At 44.9% G+C, this 20699-nt stretch overlaps 1 protein-coding gene across 2 annotated transcripts in view; it reads right to left on the bottom strand.

The window, feature by feature from the left end:
* The window catches only part of Toy (twin of eyeless), a 34614-nt gene extending 13932 nt beyond the window's left edge, over positions 1 to 20682 (bottom strand). The window contains exons 1-6 of one of the 2 annotated variants that reach the window (XM_071781248.1): positions 19943 to 20682; positions 14464 to 14773; positions 7024 to 7276; positions 6335 to 6515; positions 2720 to 2996; positions 399 to 563 (exon numbers count right to left, since the gene is read on the bottom strand). In XM_071781248.1, coding sequence (XP_071637349.1) covers positions 399 to 563; positions 2720 to 2996; positions 6335 to 6515; positions 7024 to 7276; positions 14464 to 14476 — 889 coding nt within the window. In that variant the 5' untranslated portion in view covers positions 14477 to 14773; positions 19943 to 20682. The remainder of the gene's footprint in view (positions 1 to 398; positions 564 to 2719; positions 2997 to 6334; positions 6516 to 7023; positions 7277 to 14463; positions 14774 to 19942) is intronic. The other variant, XM_071781247.1, reaches the window with a different exon arrangement.
* Between the last annotated feature and the right edge of the window lie 17 nt (positions 20683 to 20699).

Raw genomic sequence — 20699 nt, 5'->3', positions numbered from 1 at the left:
ACGAAACCAGTTTGCAACAAGTGCTCGTTATTTAGCCGCGTCGTCGGCATTAATTATCGCGATATACACGAAGCTTGCCGGCCATCGCGTATTTTCATTTTTCGCGACCGAGCGGATGCCGGAGACCAAATGGAGGAAGAATCTCTATATATCGGAATATACAAAGCTATATACCTGTATAACTTTTTTATATCACAAACGAGTATACAAAAAGTTTTAATTTGAAGCTCAAGTACCGATAAAAAAAAAACTATAAACGAACAAGCATTATGTCCAATTAAATTTAAAAAAGGGGCTCGCAATGAAAAAAGAATCCAGGTCGAAGGACGTGATTTCTCAAGTCGCAAATATCAGAATTGATTATCGAGATTGATAACTTTTTCAGATTTTCTACTGACCTTTCTCGAGGCTGTCTATCTGCTCGTTAGAGAAGGAAGTTCGGTTGCGCTGCAATTTCCTCTTCAGCCTCAGCCGCACTTGCGAGTCCTCGTCGCCGGAGGAGTTGTGCTCCGAATTACCGTCCGAAGTTGTCTCCTGCTGATGCGACAATAGAGATCCGGTGTCTGGAACAAGAATTAATTATCTTTCCTTCAAATGTATTGTTTCAGCCATCTTAAACATATCTTTCATATTTACGATTACATAATGACATTTCGTGTTTTAATTGAAGTGCAATCATATATCTTACATAACAACTGTCATTCTGTTTTCTGAACTATGTCAAACGTTAATCATTTTTCCATCGCCTAAAACTGAAATAATAAAGATTAATTGTTCAAAAACTTGGGCAATCTTTCTCTCACATTGTGAGAAGCGTCGCGATCTAATTAAAAAAAGCCTGCTGTTCCGCAGCACATCAATCGGTCGATCCTGTAACGCGATCCGCCGTTCTCGAGATTCCTAGACACCGCCGCGCGTTCAGGCGTGCGCGACCGGTCTTCGGGGTCGCGTCTCGTGTTGGTGCGTCGGTTCGTACGCGCGCAAGGGTAGCCCCTCGTCAAGCCCCGTGGGCCGCGATTACTTTCCGCCTCCGCGCACCACACCCTCGTCTCTTTCCATTCCTCCCGGTGCCTTCCCTGCGTCCCTCCGTGCCTCCGCTCTATCCGTGTCCGTCCCTCCATACGGCAGCGGAGAGATGTACATATATACGTTCACCCTTACGCTCGCGCGTACATAGGTATGCACATATGTATCACATGTCTATGTAATCTATATTGCATATATGTATATATGTAATACCTATATAATATATAAGTATGTATATGTGTAATACATATACTATATATATATATATATGTACACCGTTCGTTCGTCAGCTGCTCGCTTTCTCGTTCGCTCATCTCAACCCCCGCGCAACCCCCAATTGGACTCGACCCTGCGAAACCCCCTCGACTAGAAATACCGGCACCCCAAACACGCCTCTTTCTTTCCCTCCGGTTCTTCCCGCCTGCCTCATCGTTCTACCCATCAGCTCTCCCGTTCTTCTCCTTCCCGCGGAATCCACCCCCAAGCCTCCTCGCGAATACCCCTGCGCGTAACGACCAGACCGGGGAACGATCCTCAGCGGTCCGCTGCAGACGGATCGTTGGCTTTAATTTTCTAGGTGACGACGCACGCCCGGCCGAAGAAAAGAGAAGAGATTAGCCCGATGCTCTCTGCAATCCGGCCGCTTAATACGCCCGCTGTGGCCAAAGTGGCCGCGATCGACCGTTCGATGCATTCTTGTGCATCCAAGTGCACTATAAGCGGCACTTTGACGTATTCAGTAAGGCATATAAACCACTACCTTCTAAGTGGCGACGCGATTTAAGACACACCTGAACACAACTTTTTAAAAAAATTGTTTACAGTCTTGTTTATATTTAACTTATTAGCGTTAGCGTTATTATCGTCATATGAAGTTATTTAGTACGAAAAGATATACTTTGAGATATTTTAATACAGATATATTAGAATATTTATTCTGTCAAGATAATCAGATTGACATATATAATTGAAAGACGGTCCGCGAAATGAATTCCGAGACTGCGGAAAAGCATCGACGATGATATTTCGAAATCCGCAGAGAATACACTTGCCAGTGAAAGCACTTTTCTACCTGTCACTTTATCACGATTCACGTAATCTGCCTATTGAAGGCGGCCGCATCTGGGTTCGTCATTCGTGGACTGATTCTAGTTAAGAACCGAGCCGCAGGCCCGATTTTCGTGATCCTATTAGATCCATTTATAGCGCTGCAGGATGGACCCTTTTTCCCTACTCGACTGCGTATGTGCGCGTACATGCATTGTACGAGGCGTCGAGGATCCGGAATCGCACAATGCAACGTACATTTCTCGCGAATCGAGGGAGATGATACGAGACAAAGTGCAATCGTTCGAAGATATTTCTTCGAAAGCAATATCGTATATAAATTTTAGTCCGCAAAGAGAAATATTCGTTCGTCGAAGTTTTAATCAATCTAAACTTTAATGTTAAAATTATAGGAATTATTTTTTTGAAAGAAAGATCATTATAATCCATATTCACGACATAAAATTATTTTTTGTTTTAATATAGATTTTATTTTTTGTTATTTAAGAGAGATAAACTTGATTTAGATTAAAAGATAAAGCACCAGGAAGGTAAATAAATATTGATCTGCATGATCTTTAAAATGTTAATTAAGATACGACATCAACCAACACCAAATCCACCTAATATTTCTACAAGTACTTACCGCTTCGCTTCAGCAAAGAATCGTCACGCCCGTGAAGCTGACTACTGGGCAGAAGAGTTTGACCGGATCCAGGAGTCGCCGCGGTTGGAATTCCCGTGGCCAGGGGATGATGGGGAGGTGTTGCCGAATACCACGCTGGCGGCCAGCCTGCTGCCTGCCCGTTAAACATTCTCAGCTTGTCGTAGACGCTCTCGGCACCCTGATGCGCTTGCACCGCAGCCGCCTGTTGCTCCTTCTGCGAGGCCAGGTTCCTGAGTACCCTGTTAATGGACGACACCTACAAAATTTTCAATTAGAATCAATTTGAATCGCCTATTAATTCAATCCTATTGAATATTAAAAAAGTGATATAAAAGATATCGCTAATTATGTTTTTTTCTTGTCCAAATTGCTGGCAACGATTTTTATAAAAATTATAAATAAATTCGTCACCAGCATAAATTTGTTTCGAAGTGTCTTAAAAATGTAGTATACAAATTATTATTATGCAAATTATATCTGTCTTTGTCATAAATACAAAATTATTTTAAGAAATGTAGCATTTTAATGGTCAGATAACAGAATTTTTAATTAATAATAAGTGAAACTTTGACCGATAAATGATTCTCCCAAATTCACACAAAAATATTAAGCAACAAAGATGCAGCTCGATCGAATATAACACCTCTATTAAAAGAATCTTAAACATTGAATATCTCTAAATATAATTTAGTTTATAATCTGCGTTATCTGAAACTTGACTCTTTAATGTTAATTAATCTTTAATAATTAATTTATATTAATTAGTCTTTAATTAATCTTTAATAATAATTCATAATTCAAAAACTGTTGAAACAATTATCATTTTTTCTATATAATTTCGCTTCTAATATTCGTAGCTTAGAGAAAAAAAACCGAGTAATTCAGAGAGAATGTTGCGTCGCTTTTCGGCACTAATGATACGCGATATGTATCCCTGTGGACAAGATACCTCCATCGTCCATTCCTGATCAAGGGAAAGGAAGATAGAGGCAAAAGAGACCGACGCGGCGGATCGGGGCGAGGCTCTTTGTAAAATCTCGCAACCGCAGCCACTCGTTGTCGCACAAGAATCATTTCCGTCGTCGTAGCCGCGCACTGATTGTCCGTCCCTTGCCGCCGCCCGCGCCCCTTGCGCGGGATCTTTCCTCCTCTTTTTCGTCCTCCCGCAGTCGCAGAATGCGAAGGGGGTCATACCCAGATGAAAGGACACCGCCATCCAATTATTATTACATAAAACGGTTCTCTACGGCTCTTCGTTCCCCCTCCAATCCGGGGGACGGTCGCCGCCGTCATCGTTGTCGTCTTCACCTTACGCCCGCAACCGAGCCACTGGCTAACTCCGAAGTTATAACGAGCCAGCCGTATAGCACCAGGGATCCAAGCATCGCGCTCTCAACTTGTACATAATGGTCCTCGGCGCGCTCCATACACGCGCCAACCCCATCCCCCACACACCCTTCTGTAATCGACGCCGAGCTTGATGCAGCAGCCGGATATACATGGCCGTTAATGCAGCGCGGACGTCGGATATCGAGCGGAGCTTCTTAATTACGAGGTCGACAAGCTTCGACGAGAACGGCATGAGTGCGCAAAGCCGATCCTTCTCGCATAGTTTGAGTCAAAACCGACGGAATAATGGCCGGGTGACGCCGAGAGAACGTCGCTGTTATAGAATAGCGCGCGTTGCACCAGTCGTCCATTAGAGCTGAATTAAAGACGAGGAACTCTGACTTCGATCATATTCGGGTACATTCGAGTGAATATTGCACTTCGCTGTAATACCGGAGCTTCATAAATTAAACGTATAGTTTTCTACGCAAAGGCAGTCGCAGCATGACGAGAATAATTAGGAGATATGAAAAAAAGTAGAATCTTGTTTAAGTCCAATCTTCCGCGATGGCATATTAGAATATAGGGAAATGTCGATTTTCATCGATCACATTCGCCACGTCCGGAGCTCATCGAGCGTACGTAACTTCCACCGTCTCGACTCGTTCCAACGCTATGAGACAGTAACAGGCGAATAGCGGAAGCGACGTTTCGAGACGAGTTAGCCCCGGCTAACCCGAACCAGGCTCTCCGTCATCAAACCGTCTATCCAGCCTGGATGCCGAGAGAGAGAGAGAGAGAGAGAACGACCGCTCTACTCTCACCGCACAACAGCCGCAGCGTCGATGCAGGCCATTACACGCGCGACCGGACACGAATAATTGTGCAACACGCTTAACTGATCCCATTCACCCTGATTCTACCCGCTCCCGTCCGCTCTCGCCGCCGACTAACCCCGCGCGCACCCCCGACACCAACCCCCGACGCCATGTGTACCAGCCGCAATAGCCAACGTCACCGCCAATGCTACCAGCGATCCACCAACAGTATAGCCGAGAAAAAATCGAAACGATCGAAACAACGATCTGTCGATCAAATAACGTCTCTTCTCTTGATTCCGACTTGAAATTATTCTCGAAAAGAATTCTAGATTGATTTCTGATTCACTGATTTCAAGAAATTCGAATATTTATATACTCACTTTCTCTCTATAGGTTCTATATTTTACTATTTCATTATTTTAAGAACATTTTAAAAATACGTTGTCGTTAATAGAACAATGCTTGTCACTTCAGAAAAAATGATAATTAGTAAATATATTGAAAAGAGATATATTTCCTTATCATTAATAGAGTGATGTTTGTCACTTGAGAAAAAATATATGATAAATATTAAATACATTAAGAGATGAGATATATATTATAGAGCGATGCTCTCGAATGTAATCTCGCAACTGTTCGGCGCATTACACGGTTGATGACAAGAGCGCGTGCTAGACGTTCTGATTGATCATCCTGGAACTCCCAACATTTCCTATCAACCTTCTTCATTCGGTTCCTAGGAGCACACCGACAAGAGCGAGTTTGCTCCGCAAGCCGATGGATAACGACTTGTACGCGTGCCATCCCCCTCGGTATTCCTGACGAGCAGTCGATAGGGAGAGGGGGGATACTGCCAGTAGAGAGAGCGTCCTCAGAGGAGCCAGACGAGGACGATCGACCTTTGAGGATATTTCGCGCGGTCGAGAAGGGAGGTTGGGTGGGCAGGATGTTTGGTAGATGGACGGACGTACAACCGGAGAGGATTCTTCGGGTTTTCGGGGAAGGGCGATCAGCGCCCGGGAGAGGGTGGACAATGCCGAGGTCCGCGTAATGGACCGATTACCCCACCCAGCGGATCGTATTGACGAGACTTTGATTAGGGTCGAGTAGCCGGATCCGACGGGTAAGTACACTCGACCGGCTGCGCGCCACGATAAGTCGACGGCGGATTACGCGTAAACTTATACCGTATCCAATCAATGGTATGGCGCCAACGCAGCGGGAAATTTATTCGCACGTCGCGAATTTATGCGCGAGACGAGAGGGAATCGTGCGTGCAACCTTGAGGAATTTGCGTAATCTGCTCATCTAAACTCGCTTCATTCTAGTCTACAGTATCTATAGCAAAGTACAATCAATCAAAATGTTTGATTTCAAATATTAATCACCTGACAGTCGGCATGTTCCTGAATTAAATATATCTTACAACTGACTTGTTACTTACGCTGGGAATATTGTCGTTATTGCAAACGCCCTCTTGCAAAAGTCGATCGCGAATCTCCCAGGCGAAGATCGAGGGACATTCTCGTTTGTAGTCGGCGATTTTGTTGACCACAGGCGTCGTCGCCACTCGTGGCTTGCTACCGCCAATCGCCCGCGGCTTGATCGAGCCAGTCTCATAATACCTGCGAAAAGAACAATTATTATTTTCACTTAATGCGTATTACATCGTAGCGAGTTTTTTAAGCATAGCATAGTTATCGAAAAAAAAAAATGCGAGTCTTTAAACGGGAAATCAGTGGATGAAAGCTAGCTTTATATCAATACTCCGCAATTTGCAGGAACTATGTTACATTCACGAAGATATTGCTGTATGAAAAATGGAAATATAACGTAACATTCGTTTATTATTATATATCCAATTATTTTTAAATCTGTAACGTCAACGAATCGCTAAAAATAGAAGAAAATTCTGTGAATTCTGTCGCAAATTTATCGATTGGCCGCTAATTGCCTCGAGGAGATACAAGCAGTTGTGTCTTGTGGCCATTGAACCCGATTTATCGAATCAGCTAGTAGACAATAGCATATCAAATTCCGTTGCTGCTCAAGTATCGCAGAACGGTTTAATTTCCTGAACGCGTTGGTCCCACGATTTCGAAGGGAGATCGACATCCGCGGCGCGGTACTTACCTGCCGAGGATCTTGGAGACGCATCCATTGCTGACCTGCAGTATGCGCGATATGTCGCACGGTCTGGCCCCGCTGTGGGCCAGCTCGACGATCTTCTGCCTCGTGGAGTCCGGCAGCGGTCGGCCGTTGACGTAAACGCCGCCGAGCTGGTTAACCCCGCTGTGTCCTGCAGCCGAGCACCCAAATATTGAGTTCTGTCCGACCATAGAACCCCCGCCAATACCCGCGCCACCCCCGTGCATCAAGTCCTCCTCTGTGAATCAAAACGCGCGCAAACGTATACGTCACCTCGCCAGAACATCTGATTGGTAAACAGCGGGATAGTACACCGCGCCGGTATATACGTGCGTTCTTATTAGTCTAATTAGCGCTCGCGCCCGTCGCACGGATCCGGAAGCGTCAGATTGAACGCCAAGGGAGATGTTTGCGTCGCGATCACACGGTCCGCCGCCCTGCGGATGTCACGTAACGAAGATCAGTTTGACCCTTGCGCGCCGATTAATTCGCGCTGCCGTGTACCTTATTACGGTTAACATCTGCGTACGATCTGTGTAACGTGCGCGCGGAGGAGTCGCCGAAACGGAAATCTATCGCGTAGATATACGTGCGACGTGTTGACGACGACGGTAATTGCGACGCGAGTGGACAATGCGGCAGGTCTAACGAATAGATATACGGTATCGTGCAATTCGATCATTACGTGGGAGGCTTCAGAAATTGTACCGTTGCGATACAACTTACAATGCAGACGCATATGTATATATACATGTATATCATATATATGAACGAAAATGCATTCGATTTGCCCAGAGAGTACAGTGTCAATGACAAAAACAATTTAAAAGACCCTGGATCTCTCATGGTGAACAAAACGGCTTTTCACATACATGTCCTAATGCGGGCAAAAATTTCAGCTTGTCTCATCACTGTTAAATTCCCGCGGTGCGCCGTCGCCGACGCGAGGAAAAAGATGCAACGAGAGGAGTGTCGTGACGGTGCGCGCGCGCGCGCGAATGACGGGAGACTCGAGAGGAGCCGGCGTTACTAAATGCATCTTGCAATTAACAAATTTAATTAATCCCCGCTTTTACGCCGCGCAAAACGACAAGAAATAGTTGGAATGTAATCTTGGATGGCTCGCTCCGCCTTTGTCGCTGTGCGAAATCCACTTCGTATAACGACACGAAGTGGTTTTCTCGCTCTCGCTGTGTCCCGCCGCCTGTCCCTTCCTCTCTCGTCTTACCTCCTTCTGTCCTTACGCCATTTTTGTCGTACCTCATTTTCACCGATGCGAAAGGATCGAAGATCGCCGCATCTTACGATCAATCGACGTTGTAAAAATGTGAAAGGACGGAAGGTCCTTCGACAGAAAATCATGACGACTTTTCAGAAGATAATAATTCTTCATGATTGCCATCATTGAATCAGATTGAGTTAATTCGTGAAGTTTTTATATTGTAATATATGTAAAATATAGGAGTACTTGTACAGTTTTTAAAATTCTAAAAATTAATGATAAATGTTTTAAAATTATTTTATGGGACTTTTATAATTGACAATCCGAATTTTGTGTTTTATTAATTTCTATATTGATTCACCTCTGGCGGATGGCTTTTTTTATCCGTAACTATCTCTGTTGGCAATAGATCCGTTCTACAATTCTCTACTTATTGCGGAAGGTTTCCTGGCTTCAGTCGTCCCTGCATTATAACCAGAGCTTTTTAAGCGAGCTTCAAGCATGCTGAAAGGAATGGAATATGGTGATGAAGAACGAGAAGCGAGAAATTGGAGTCGAGAGTCTTGTTACAAATAATTCCACAGCGAGGCAACGCGGAAATTTTCGAGAGGATGCTTCTTACCCCTCCATTTTATCCTACCCCCTGCATCCGGATGCTGCGATTCGCGAATGTAAGAAGAGAGAAATAACGTCATATCTTTTTTAGGACGCGATATTATAACTGCATTTAATTTCGCGATCCCCTTACGCGACAAAATATTGATAAAAGTTTTGAAATATATTGAGAAGTATTTTGCAAAGTTTTCGAGGAATCTAGGAAAAGCTCGAATAAATTGGATCGGTATACGACGACCGATTAAGAATGTCAGAATATAATATCAATGATTTTGCGCAGAGATGGAATTTGATCTTCGTTATCAACTTGTCGGTCGTAGTCGTCACCCCGCTTTCCGCGAACTTTGTGCCTCGGTGAGTTTTATAAAGTTCTTTTGATTACGCACACGGCGGAAAGTAGATGATAGCGGTAAGAGCGAGACATTTTCCTCAAACCAATTAGAGCGACACTCTCCGCAATTTCTTTTACGATGAGCTAATGAATATTCATCCTTTGCTCGAATTAATAAAAGCGTATAGATCCGCGGATACGTGCAGTTGTCACGTTTATATAGAGCAATATACCATCGCGAATTATAATATTCCGTCATCATATAACATACCAAAGAGCCTCTTGCTAAATATAATTCATTAATTTATTTCGTGTATTGCGATTTTCAGATTATAATTGGTAAAGTACTATTCAGATATAGACAAGTATTATCCGAAGACACTTGGTCTCGTACTCTTCTGAATCACTTCATCCTTTCGACAGAGTAATTTGTGTTAAAAATAAGCGACGGTGAAAGCGAGGACGCGTCGCGCCGCGCCGCGTCTCGCCTTTGAAGGGACGGCGCACAAGTCTGTGCTGTTTTTCACAAGTTTAATTCGTTACAAAGGGGACAAGTGTGCGCGACTTAGCTGTAGCACGTATACGCGCGCGAGATTCACCCTTTCGCTCATCGTCTTTTGCCTCACGCTCTCCTCCCCAGAGCAGGGGGAGGGAGGGGCGGCCACCCCCGACAGAGGGGAATGATGTCGGCGAGAGGGCTCGAATATCGCCCGAGCCCGACGCCGTCGACCCGTGCACACACCCGCCGCGCCGGCCGCACACATTCTTTATATATAATTTCGCGTTAATCTACGCGGCGGTGCGGCGCAAAAGCGAGTCGCGCCGCAAAGTGAGGCAAAAAGGTTCCGCTTGGCTGAGCGTGAAACGGGACACAGATTAAATCCCATCCTGTGCAACCCCGGCGCACGACGTCGCGGCACCCTCGTCCTCCCCGACCCTCCCCGCGTCAGTTCGCTCGGTCGAGCCACCCCTTGCCCACCCTCGCCAAACACGTCCCCCTCCCCTCCTCGATCTCCGCGCCGGGCGAGAGGCGGTCTTTAAGCGCGAAAACGATCGCCGGGTATTTAAAATGCGCGAATAGACGCCGGCGAATCGATGTAACACCTCACGCGGGTCGATTTTGCAATTGGGTCCTCAATGGAATTTTCGCCAGGTCTGCTTGACAGCGGAAGTTAACTGAAAGATTTATTTGCCTGGAGATCTTGGATTTCCAAGTGCGTTTCTAAAAAGTCGCAAAAAGTCGCGAAAGTACGCACGGCACGGTCCGAAATTCTCGAAACACTTGATCAATTTCGTGAGTCATTGTGTACGTACTCGTAGACGAACAAACATTAAACCCGTTGGAAAGGAACGATTGATCGTTACCCGATAATAGAAACAAAACAGCTCAACGGAGCGGCTAATGCGCCACTCCAATTTCCAACGATGACGGAAAGTTTGCAGCGGAATAGTTGTTTAATGGGATGTAATAATAGTTTGCGGGTAATTAGTCCCGCGCTGCGACTCGAAACCGGCCGAACGTAATCAGTTACAGAGTGTGCCGGTCCGAATTCATTTAACGAACTGCTGTTTATCCGTCGACATCCATAAAAAATATCGCTTTCGCGGCCAAATTGCTTTTGCCTCTCGTCGTTGCGCGTCGCGCATACGCTAAATAATATAATTATGCCCGCCGACCGCATTAATTAGACACATAAATCGTCCAACTCTCTGAGCTTGATATAATAAGAGCGATTACAAAACAGATATTTCGGTTGGCGGTAATACAAAACGTATTATTAGACTCTGCCAGTGAAAAATAAAAAGAGACCATGTGGAGTCTGCCGGTTTTGACGGCATTATAAAAGCGCGTACAATCGGGAATTAACGAACATTCACCGTGGCTCAATTATCCAATCATTTACATTGGAAATTAAGATAAACGTGACGGCAAATAACTAATAATTTGATAAATAATTTATAACGGAAGTTATTTTAGTTCACTATAAAAAATTTACTCCAAAGCTGTCGTCGCGCGTTAACGCTTCTCGCTGAAACATTTACAAGATTTAGTCGCGCTTATTTCCGGTGATAGCCCGGAGTCTGTTATGCGGCATAACGTCGGGGGCGGTCTGAAGTCGACGCGTTTGTCGAGTGTCAACCGGCTAAACGTTATTATCACGTCGGTAGAGATGAGCAAACCGGGGGGGGGGGGGGGGGGGGGCGCAGTCGGGGCGCAGCCTTCGAGCGTTTCGTGATAAACTCGCCGAGTACTACGGAGTGAGAGAACTTCATCTCATGCGTCTTTCAACGACATCAAAGATGGCGTGCCAGGCATACGCTCTCTAATGAGTTGAATCGCGGTAAGAGCGCCCGCGCCCGCTTCCCGAGCGACGACGAATTCATTACGGACGGTGTTAAGAGGCGACGGCGCAGTATTAGCAGCCGCCATCCCCCCGGTAGCGCATACTCATTACCCGCGCCCGTTATTATTGACACCAAGTGTGTAAGGCAGTCATGCAAGTGTGTGTCGTCTTCCCCGTAGCTTTTCGCGGGTAAATACCGAACTCATGGCCGCGGGGGTTAGTAATCGTACGTGCGCCTTCGTTACTATTCACAGATAACAAGATGCCTCACGCGGGAATACGCGAGATAACGCGATAATCTTGACGCCCGTTTGCGCAACGGTTAAACAAGTTTTGCGCCCGGTAAACGGGATAACGGACCGTGAAATCCCAGCTCGATAAACGCGCATTGCGAAAGGAGCTATTGTCGTAACAAGCAAAGGCGACAGCAATCCTTAATATCATCGAAGTAATTGGCCTGTCGTTCGTATGTAGTCCGTCACACATTACTTTTAAGCCTTTCGCATACGTAAACTAGTTGGCTTCATCGTTCTCCAATCGCGAATGAAAAATGTCGTGAATGTCTGGCAAAAGATTTAATAGCTTAATTAATGGCCTTTAATGAATCTTTAAGATTTAATGATTGATTAATAGCTTTTCGTACGCAAAGTGTGTCCCAGAATTCGCGTGCAATTATTTTTAAATTAACGGAATGTCTCGTATACCGTATCTTCCGCTAGAATGTACCACGCAGATCAAAGAGCCAAACTGCGGCGTGTTCGAAGTTCCCCTACATATACCTATACGGGCAAAAGTTATCGGCATGCCTCGCGGACGTATTGCGGAGCCGTGGTCTCTATTGATTGGTCGCGGGGATAATCCCGCGCCGCCGACATTTATTACCCCCTTGGAAGCAGCGGAGGCAGGTAATCTCCGCAGCCTCTCGCTGTGCCCTGGCACGCGTGAGATCCGATCCCAGAGCCCGTAACCAACGCGCGGGGCCCATAACCATTAACAAATCTCGTGTAGCAACGAGAACGAAATAAAGCGCTCTTGAATCGGCCGTTTGATTCCAATAGCTACCGGGGTTTTTATGGAGAACCGAAGTAAGAGGAAACGCGCGCGTTCTCTCTCTCTCTCTCTCTCTCTCTCTCTCTCTTTCCCTGATATATATACATTACGTAGGAGAAAAAGAGAGAATGCGAGAGGAGGTAGACTGGTGGTTGGACGAATGAAAGAGGGGCGCGCTCGTGCCACGCGAGCATTGTCCGCCTCTGAAGCTATACACGAATGCGAGGAGGGGGCATTATAGGAAAAGAAAGCGGGGGGAGGGGGGAAGCACTTACCCTCCTACAAGTCCCATTATGATCTCGCGTGGGCCATAGTCGCGTAACGCGATCCCGCGTCTCCGCGTTTTCGAGCGAAGTGTGGGTAACTCCTCGACCGGAGAAAGATTACGTTGCGTCGAGACAAATTGGCGGTGTAAGCGACCCCCCCGCTTATTGTCGGGGGGTACGAAAGAAGGGAGATTCGTGCCAGCCTAACCGATTGTTGCCGGGTGTGGTGCGCGCGTTTGGGGGTCGCAAGGACGAATCTCTCGAGGTGCAAGAGGGCCTCCACCCTTCGCCGCGCCGGAGTCGCTGACGAAGGGGCCGCTGGCCCGACAGAAGCCGACCAAAGGCGTGTCAAGTTACCAACTAACCCCCGGGGGTAACCGCGAGCTCACCTAAGCTCATAAGCGGACGCGTATTTACTCGTCCCTTCTCTCGTATAACTCATCACGAATTCGCTGGAAGGGCTGCGAACTTATCGAAACCATCTACCTTAAGAAAACTTTGATCCGCGTATGTTACGACTTCCTTGTCGCCATTAGATTAAGGGTAATGTGAAGGGTAATACGATGAACACACATGGAGCAACTCGCGTTCAAGTATCTACCTGCTCGAGTATCGTCCCGCGAATGATAGCACGACGCGGCAATAACACAATATGCGCTACCCGCCGCAAAAACAAACATCAAAGTCATGTACTAGTTGATTTGTTGTCGCCCAAAATGTTACTCTTTAACATTAATTACTAAAATACTTTATTCTGATACTTGAGATCGTATGAAAACCGTGGACATCAAACTTAACATCATATTTAAGCGTGACATTAGTATCTTTAACATTTGTTAAATGATGTATGATTTGTAATTCTTAAAATTTTCAGTAAGATATGTTTTTAGAGAAATCTTTTATTATCTAAGAGTTCTCTTAGAGTTAGAGTTAATGCGATTGATTCTTAGCTACTTAATTAGGTCTGCAAGATGCGCATACTTGTGAGTTAATGAACTTGGATTGATTACTGCAATCGCTTCTTACTCTATTTAACTTGCCAAGTGACAGTCGGATTGCTTATTCGTAAGAAGCCACTAGAATTGAAGATCTTGTGAAGACGCGCGACAGTCTGGGAATTCATAAAAAGAATCAAATTTTTCTTTGTCATACGTCATTCAGCTCGACGCAATATTAATAAGTGGATCAAATTTCATAAAAATTTGCTCGTTTATCTGTTTATCTTATTTCGCATGCTTCATACTGGGGAGTTATTGCTTCTTTGATTAAGATTAAAAAATTATTCTTACATCACTCTTGTAATTCCTAGTGCCATAAGTTTTCCGTGTTTATCTCACTCGCTTAAACAAAGTGTTCGGCAATTGATAATGTTTTCTCGCAGAACAAATCAACTATATGGGTCTCACAAATGGACTCCATCCACTGACAAGAGTTGCTGCCGGCAAAGCTCATTTGCTGACCGAATTTAGAAAATCGACTATTTGTTTATCGATTACCGACTACCAGCCGTGTCAATACTATTCCCGGTCAATCGCCAAACACCTCGTTTTCTCGCGCTCGTTCGCGAGCAAATTAAAGTAAATTGATTCGACCGACCTTTATGCGGCATCTTCCAAAAGGGCGGCTCGGGGGTGGGCGAGCAAGGGTTAGCCACCCCCGCGCCCAACAGGGTCCTTGCCGCGTGCAGCGCCGCCGCCGCCGCCTCCCTGCTCCGCACTGCCGCAGCGCTCGGCGGGTATTCCGGAGCGCTGTCACTTTCGGCGATGCCGCCGCCACCGCTACCTCCGCAAGGACGAAGGTGCAGGCTCAGCCGACCGCCGCCGACCGTGCCACTGCCGCCTCCGCCGCCGCTGCCGCCGCCGCCGCCGTCTCCACCGCCGCCACCTCCGGCCACGCTAACACAGTGCTAGAATCATTCGAAATGGCTCGGTTAGGTTTCTCCTCTTATTGTTAATTAGACGCTCTTGCGCCTAATCCGCTCGGAAAGAGAGAGGAAAAACATCGTACATGAAGCGAAAGAGTATTGGTTAAATAATACGTATTTACTTTATTAGAATAAATGCACTTGTGCTACTTGATATGACAAAAATGAAGATACGTCTGATAAGCGGTGTACTCATGTCAATAAACCTGTTCAATATGCATTATGCTTTTTGTAGAACCTTTCTTACAAAGTTTTTTGCTCTTTTAACTTTTTCGAAAAGTAAACGCAGTATTCCTATTAGAATAATATCATTATGATTGTACACACAGGTAACATCTTCACAGGTAATATCTTCTAAAAGATCGAATTTTAAGAGAAAAGAGGAAGTACTAATAACTCGTTTTCTTCCCTCTCTCTCTCTCTCTCTCTCTCTCTCTCTCTCTCTGATGCGCTTTATTTAGAACAAAAAAAATAGAAAAAATCCACCGCCGTTTTCCCAAAAACGACATGTTGATCGAAAACACGTTAAAATTCGTATAACATGTTATAACGCGGATACCATATTATCGGAGCCTGGATAATATCGCCGATAATGCCGTAACTCTCACGGGGAATATATCGCTGCGCGATGATTATTTAGTGCGGAGCGCGATCAAAAACCAATTTCGGGCATAACGATGTAACGTATCGGGAGCATGGATTATTAACAGACGCGAGCGCATTTCGATTTACAATTTCGCGTTGTTCTTAATCACATTGCGAAATTTTTACTTGGCGATACGCGAGAAAAAAGGCGTTATGCCAAAAAATGAAAAAAAACTCAGCCAACGACGGCGGGTCGCGTAGCCGACGGCGAACGGCGAGCCGGTGTTAACGATTAATAACGAACGCTGGCGCGCAACGGGCGAAATAATTTTACATACGTTCACAATAATTTTATAAATTCACGGCAATTTACGAAAATTCAATTGATCCTTATACCTTTCCGCAGTGCTGATGCGACGCGGCGCGTCGCGACGCGATGCGACGCGACACGATGCGCTGCACACGCGTAAATAACGCGGCTTCAAAGAACATAATTCGGGGGATTATCGCCCGCGAAGCGCGGCAAATATTGGCGCCGTCGAAACTGGTTCGCCAAAAGCAAATTTCAAAGTGCCCCAAAAAATAAATAACGCCCGGGCAAATAATAAACATTGCCGTGTCGGCGGTAAATTTCCGAATTTTTCCAAGGCTGATTACGTCCCGCATAAATTTGTTCGTATTACTTTGTGCGCCACAACAACGAATCGAAAATTATATGCATAACGCGAAGGAAAGCCGCGAGGAAAGTTTGCGTTGCGTTATTATAAAATTGATGCAAAATTAAGATCGTTATAATTTAAAAATTGTGAAATCAAAAATTGAATTTTAATCCAATTTCTTTTCGAAAACGCGATTTCCGTTGTTCGAATTTGTGATGTTGTTACAGAAGTGATTCAATAAGCGTGAATAAATTTTAGATATTGATATACGTTGCATAATATTTCATATTCTGTAACAATAAATCACTGTATTCGTAAACGCAACAGTGTTATTTTTTTCTGAGACTATACGTTGACTTTGAAATAAAGCATTCTTATCAGTGGTTATTCTATTTTTAAAACTGCACAAACCGCGGAAGATTATGTATGTACATAAAAAATGAGCATCATTCCTAACGATATATATCCCTATCTTCTATTTATCAAAGCTTCACGATAATTAACATGGAACGACATTCTTCATAAACAAAAATAATTAACGTGTGCGTGGCAAATAAATCAACCGATAGAGTTATTTTCAGAATGAAATCGTCGAAATCAGTATGCAAGACGAGAAATCATCTAATCACCGTCGCACTATCGAACACCTGCCGTAACGCCTTTTCGATTCTGACGATCGAGAAATCCGACGTGTGCGCGCGAAGCTGCCGCGAGCGCAGCGCGTCTATGCGCATTCCGGCGTGCCCCTCATCTCATCACGGTTAATCATCGCACGCCGGCGTGCGTCGGGACGAGCGTTAATTGTCATTCGGCGAGACTCGTAGATCATTAGCTCCTTTCAAGCCCGGTCGCGGTAACGTCACGACGGCCGACGGCAAAGCGGGGGACATCAATACCCGCGCGCCCGGCCGGATCGAAAAGTGCAAGCTGTAAAGCGGCGAGCCAAGGGTCGTTAAACGTGGTCGACCGCGAGATCATTCCGCGTCTCGTCGCGACTCACTCCCGAGACCCTGCTTCTCCAAGCGATAGCATGAGAGAGAGAGTGAGAGAAAGGGAAAGAGAGAGCTCCGTACTCTCCACCTATACCGAGATCTCGATTGGATCTACACTGTCAAAACGCGATTTCGCGCGACTGGCAGAGGGATAAATAATTTAGTCGTTGATACTTAATGTCCTGCAACTCTTGACATTACAGAAACGTTTCCCCGCGCTCGGTGGCGATCTACGTCACTTAGCGGTAGAATAAAAATAGATAGATTTGCATAAGTATTTCGCGGACGAATACGAATACGCGCGCCCTGCAAACTATATTTATTTTATACGATATTGAATAATTTATTTAAGTGGATTTCGTGCAAGCTTTGATTAATATTTCTCGCATACGAGCGTCGCGTTTAATGATACCGCGTAAAACTATTTGTAGTAACAAAATTATTTTAGTTCTTTTATACATTGACGAAATTTTCTGCCGGCAACGACGATTGATCGCGATTATAACAATAATTGCGCGACTCAATGAATAAAAAAGCTCGAGGAGACATGAAAATTGTAGACTGCTTTACGCGAGCACTTGAGGATTTTCAGGTAGCAGAGCGTGGAATGAAATACCAACGAAATTTACTGCCTCAGAGCTATCCGGACAACCGAGGCGGCGCGGCGTGCAGAACGCGACGGGGATCTGAGGAACGAGCTGCGTTTAGTCTCGTTGAAACGATGCGACTCCGCGCGCTACCTTCTCTCGGCACACAAAAGCGGAATATCTCACAGGCGACCTGCATCCCGTCGAGCGCGAAAGGCGGAAGTTTAAGCACGATGCATTAATTTGCGCCAATTAAGACACCGGCAGTAAACTGCGAGCGCGTATACTCGCTACGTCGCGCTAATTCGAATCGGATACGCGAGTTAATCGTTTTTAATTCCCCGACACACTCTGTCGTGCTCCGACGAGTAACACCGCTGAATCAGATTTCCATGCGCGTATTAAACAATATAATTTGATTTTTTTTCCGCGTAAATTTGAAACTTCAATTATTCTGTGGCCTCAGAGCGAGACTACTTATTGAAGCTAATTTATATTGAACGATATTTTATTGTTTCAAATTTAATTGATTAGACAAGGCTTGCGCAAAACACAAAACGTGAATCAATTTGACAGAATAGCCACAAGAGAAGGGACGCGGAATTAGTAAATAATTGAGTCTAAGATTTTTCTCCGCCCTGTCCTTTTTTTCCCGTTCACCGCCGACGCTTCAGGCACGACAAAGGGCTTTTCACGAAATCTCCGAGGTACGCTTTCTTTGTTAAGCACTCGAGGAGACATCTGTTATTTTCCGAGATTGTATCACTTTCAATGAGGGAAGCGTGTTCGTTTCTCTCCCTTCGTCTAAAAATAATGGCAACTATCTCGTATGCTTCTCGAATAAAACATGCAAGCTGAAACGGTGCAGAGAAGTTCAAACATTGTAAAATATGATTCCTGCAACTATATAAAAGCATTTTTGATGAAAAGTAATTTAGCGTGTCTTTCATAATGTCCTTTTCTGCTCACGAACGAGACAATAAGAACGTTGCAATATACACATGCACTTCTTATTTCTCTTTATCTATCTCGTTGAAATTGGAATATTAATAATTACGAGCGCACGAAACAGAAGAAATATTAAAACTATAATGTTGAAACTTAAGTAAAATAGTAACATCTATCTAACTGCGAATATTTAGTTATACAATAAAAGTGTAGAATGTAATCACAATTATGGAAAAGAAGTCCACTGAGAGCCTATTTCGTCTTTCACTTTATCTAAAATGTAGTCATCGCACAATTTTCATCATCAAGTTATACAAATCAAATAGAACGAGATTGAAACGTGAATAGGATATCTGTTGCGCATTAGAGAATCGAAGTTGCAATAAAAGGCGTCGCGGTAATGCTTCGCGCACTTTCGTTAAACAAGCCCGACGCATTCCGCTTGTGATCGACAGCTTTTTTCGCGATCATAATGAGGTACTCGAGCGTTATAACAACGCCATTGTGCCACGCGCAATTTGTAGCTAACCTTCGCCCGCCGTGCTCTGCCTGTCCAAGTTATTACATCTATTTCGGTTTATTACAGTTTTCTATAGATAATAAAAGATGGTTCTCGCAGAGAAAATTCGTTCTCTGTCAGTTCCAGATGAGATATTTCTGCTCTTATTAGATAAAAGGGAGGAGAATCTCGTAATCTGATAAATTAGAATGAAATGCTTAAACCGACGACAGCTTTGCGCTTAAACTCACAAAATATATTGCATGAAAATTAATAATTCTTCATCAGAAACGTATTCTATATTAAATTCATTATGTTCTTAAATACTCTCAAAACATTATACATTATTTGAAATTAATAATAGTTTAATTCTTTTTCTTAAAAGAATATTGTTATCATACTGATCAATTATTAAATATCAAGAATGAAAGGCTATTCGCATCATTTGTATTGTTCCGAAAATGAGAAAAGATACAATTCATTCATTACAAACAGAAATACAATTTAGGCAAAAAGTATTGTGAAAAAGTAAATTCTCCTCTCTACGATAATAACACAAACACTACGGTATATTATGAAAATATCACAACAGGCAATATACTAATCCCTCGATTTTTCGGAGTAAACACGATGATTAGTTAACTAAATATAAACTTAAGCTTTAAAGAGCCCTATAAACTCTAGTAGTTCTAAACTCCAAACTAAACAGTGACTTAGCAGTAACGTAAGCTGTTGTAGCTTTATTCTTAATGCTTTACATGTGTTTAGAAAGGGCTCGTGTTTGTAAGCAAGAGATTCTCGAGCTCGTAGTGTCGAATAAATGTGTCAGACGTCCCGTTGGGCGAATCGTCTTTTCATCGCGAAACTGAATGCGAACGTACCGTGTCGAGAATGGCCGTGGTCAGGCCGGATCCAGCCACCAGCTGAAAGCACAATCCGCGACGGCGTTGCTCCGTTCACAGCACTTTCTTGGCGCGGCTTCCGTTGATCGGAGCCTCCACGCTCCTCAGTTCGCCGGTTGAGGAACCTCGAGAAATCAGCTGCCGACGAGTGAGTACGCCGCGACTCAACTGCCGCGATCTCACTGACACACTGTATAATTAAATATAATCGCACAGTTTAACGAGAGTACATCGAACCTCGCCACCTCGGGGAATCCACACTGTTTGGCAATTGATTTAACGCGGATTGATGCGCTGTCAACTTTCTTCGGTTTAGCGCGATATACCGCGTTGATGTCGACGGATCCGAGACCGGGACACGGATCCTCGGATGACGGAAGACCGGGTCAGCGTCAGGAATGCTCGCGAGATTATCTGTCAGGTTGCGACGAGGGCGCGAACGACGTTATCAATACGCCGTACACCGCGTTACAAAGGAGGCAAGAATATCCAGGACTCAGCTGCGCGGTGTCTCTCACAGCGGTGTCTCTCGGCACGGGCGTGGATGCGCGGCTTCTCGCGGTTTATCGGCGTTTATCGCGCCTGGCTGGCTGCGGACGAGCTCTGCCTGCGAGCAACCGGAATGCAGTTGAACGCGCGGCGTCGGTGGAGAGGAAAGAAGCACGTGCCCGACTCCCAAAACAGGGGTGCAGTGACGCGTCGCTGCTGCGGTGCGCGGCGCCCGATTGACCACCAG

This window comes from Temnothorax longispinosus, chromosome 6, assembly GCF_030848805.1.
Source record: "Temnothorax longispinosus isolate EJ_2023e chromosome 6, Tlon_JGU_v1, whole genome shotgun sequence".
Taxonomy (NCBI): domain Eukaryota; kingdom Metazoa; phylum Arthropoda; class Insecta; order Hymenoptera; family Formicidae; genus Temnothorax; species Temnothorax longispinosus.
The sequence above is the reverse complement of the archived record's forward strand: the minus strand, read 5'-3'. Positions and strand labels throughout refer to the sequence as shown.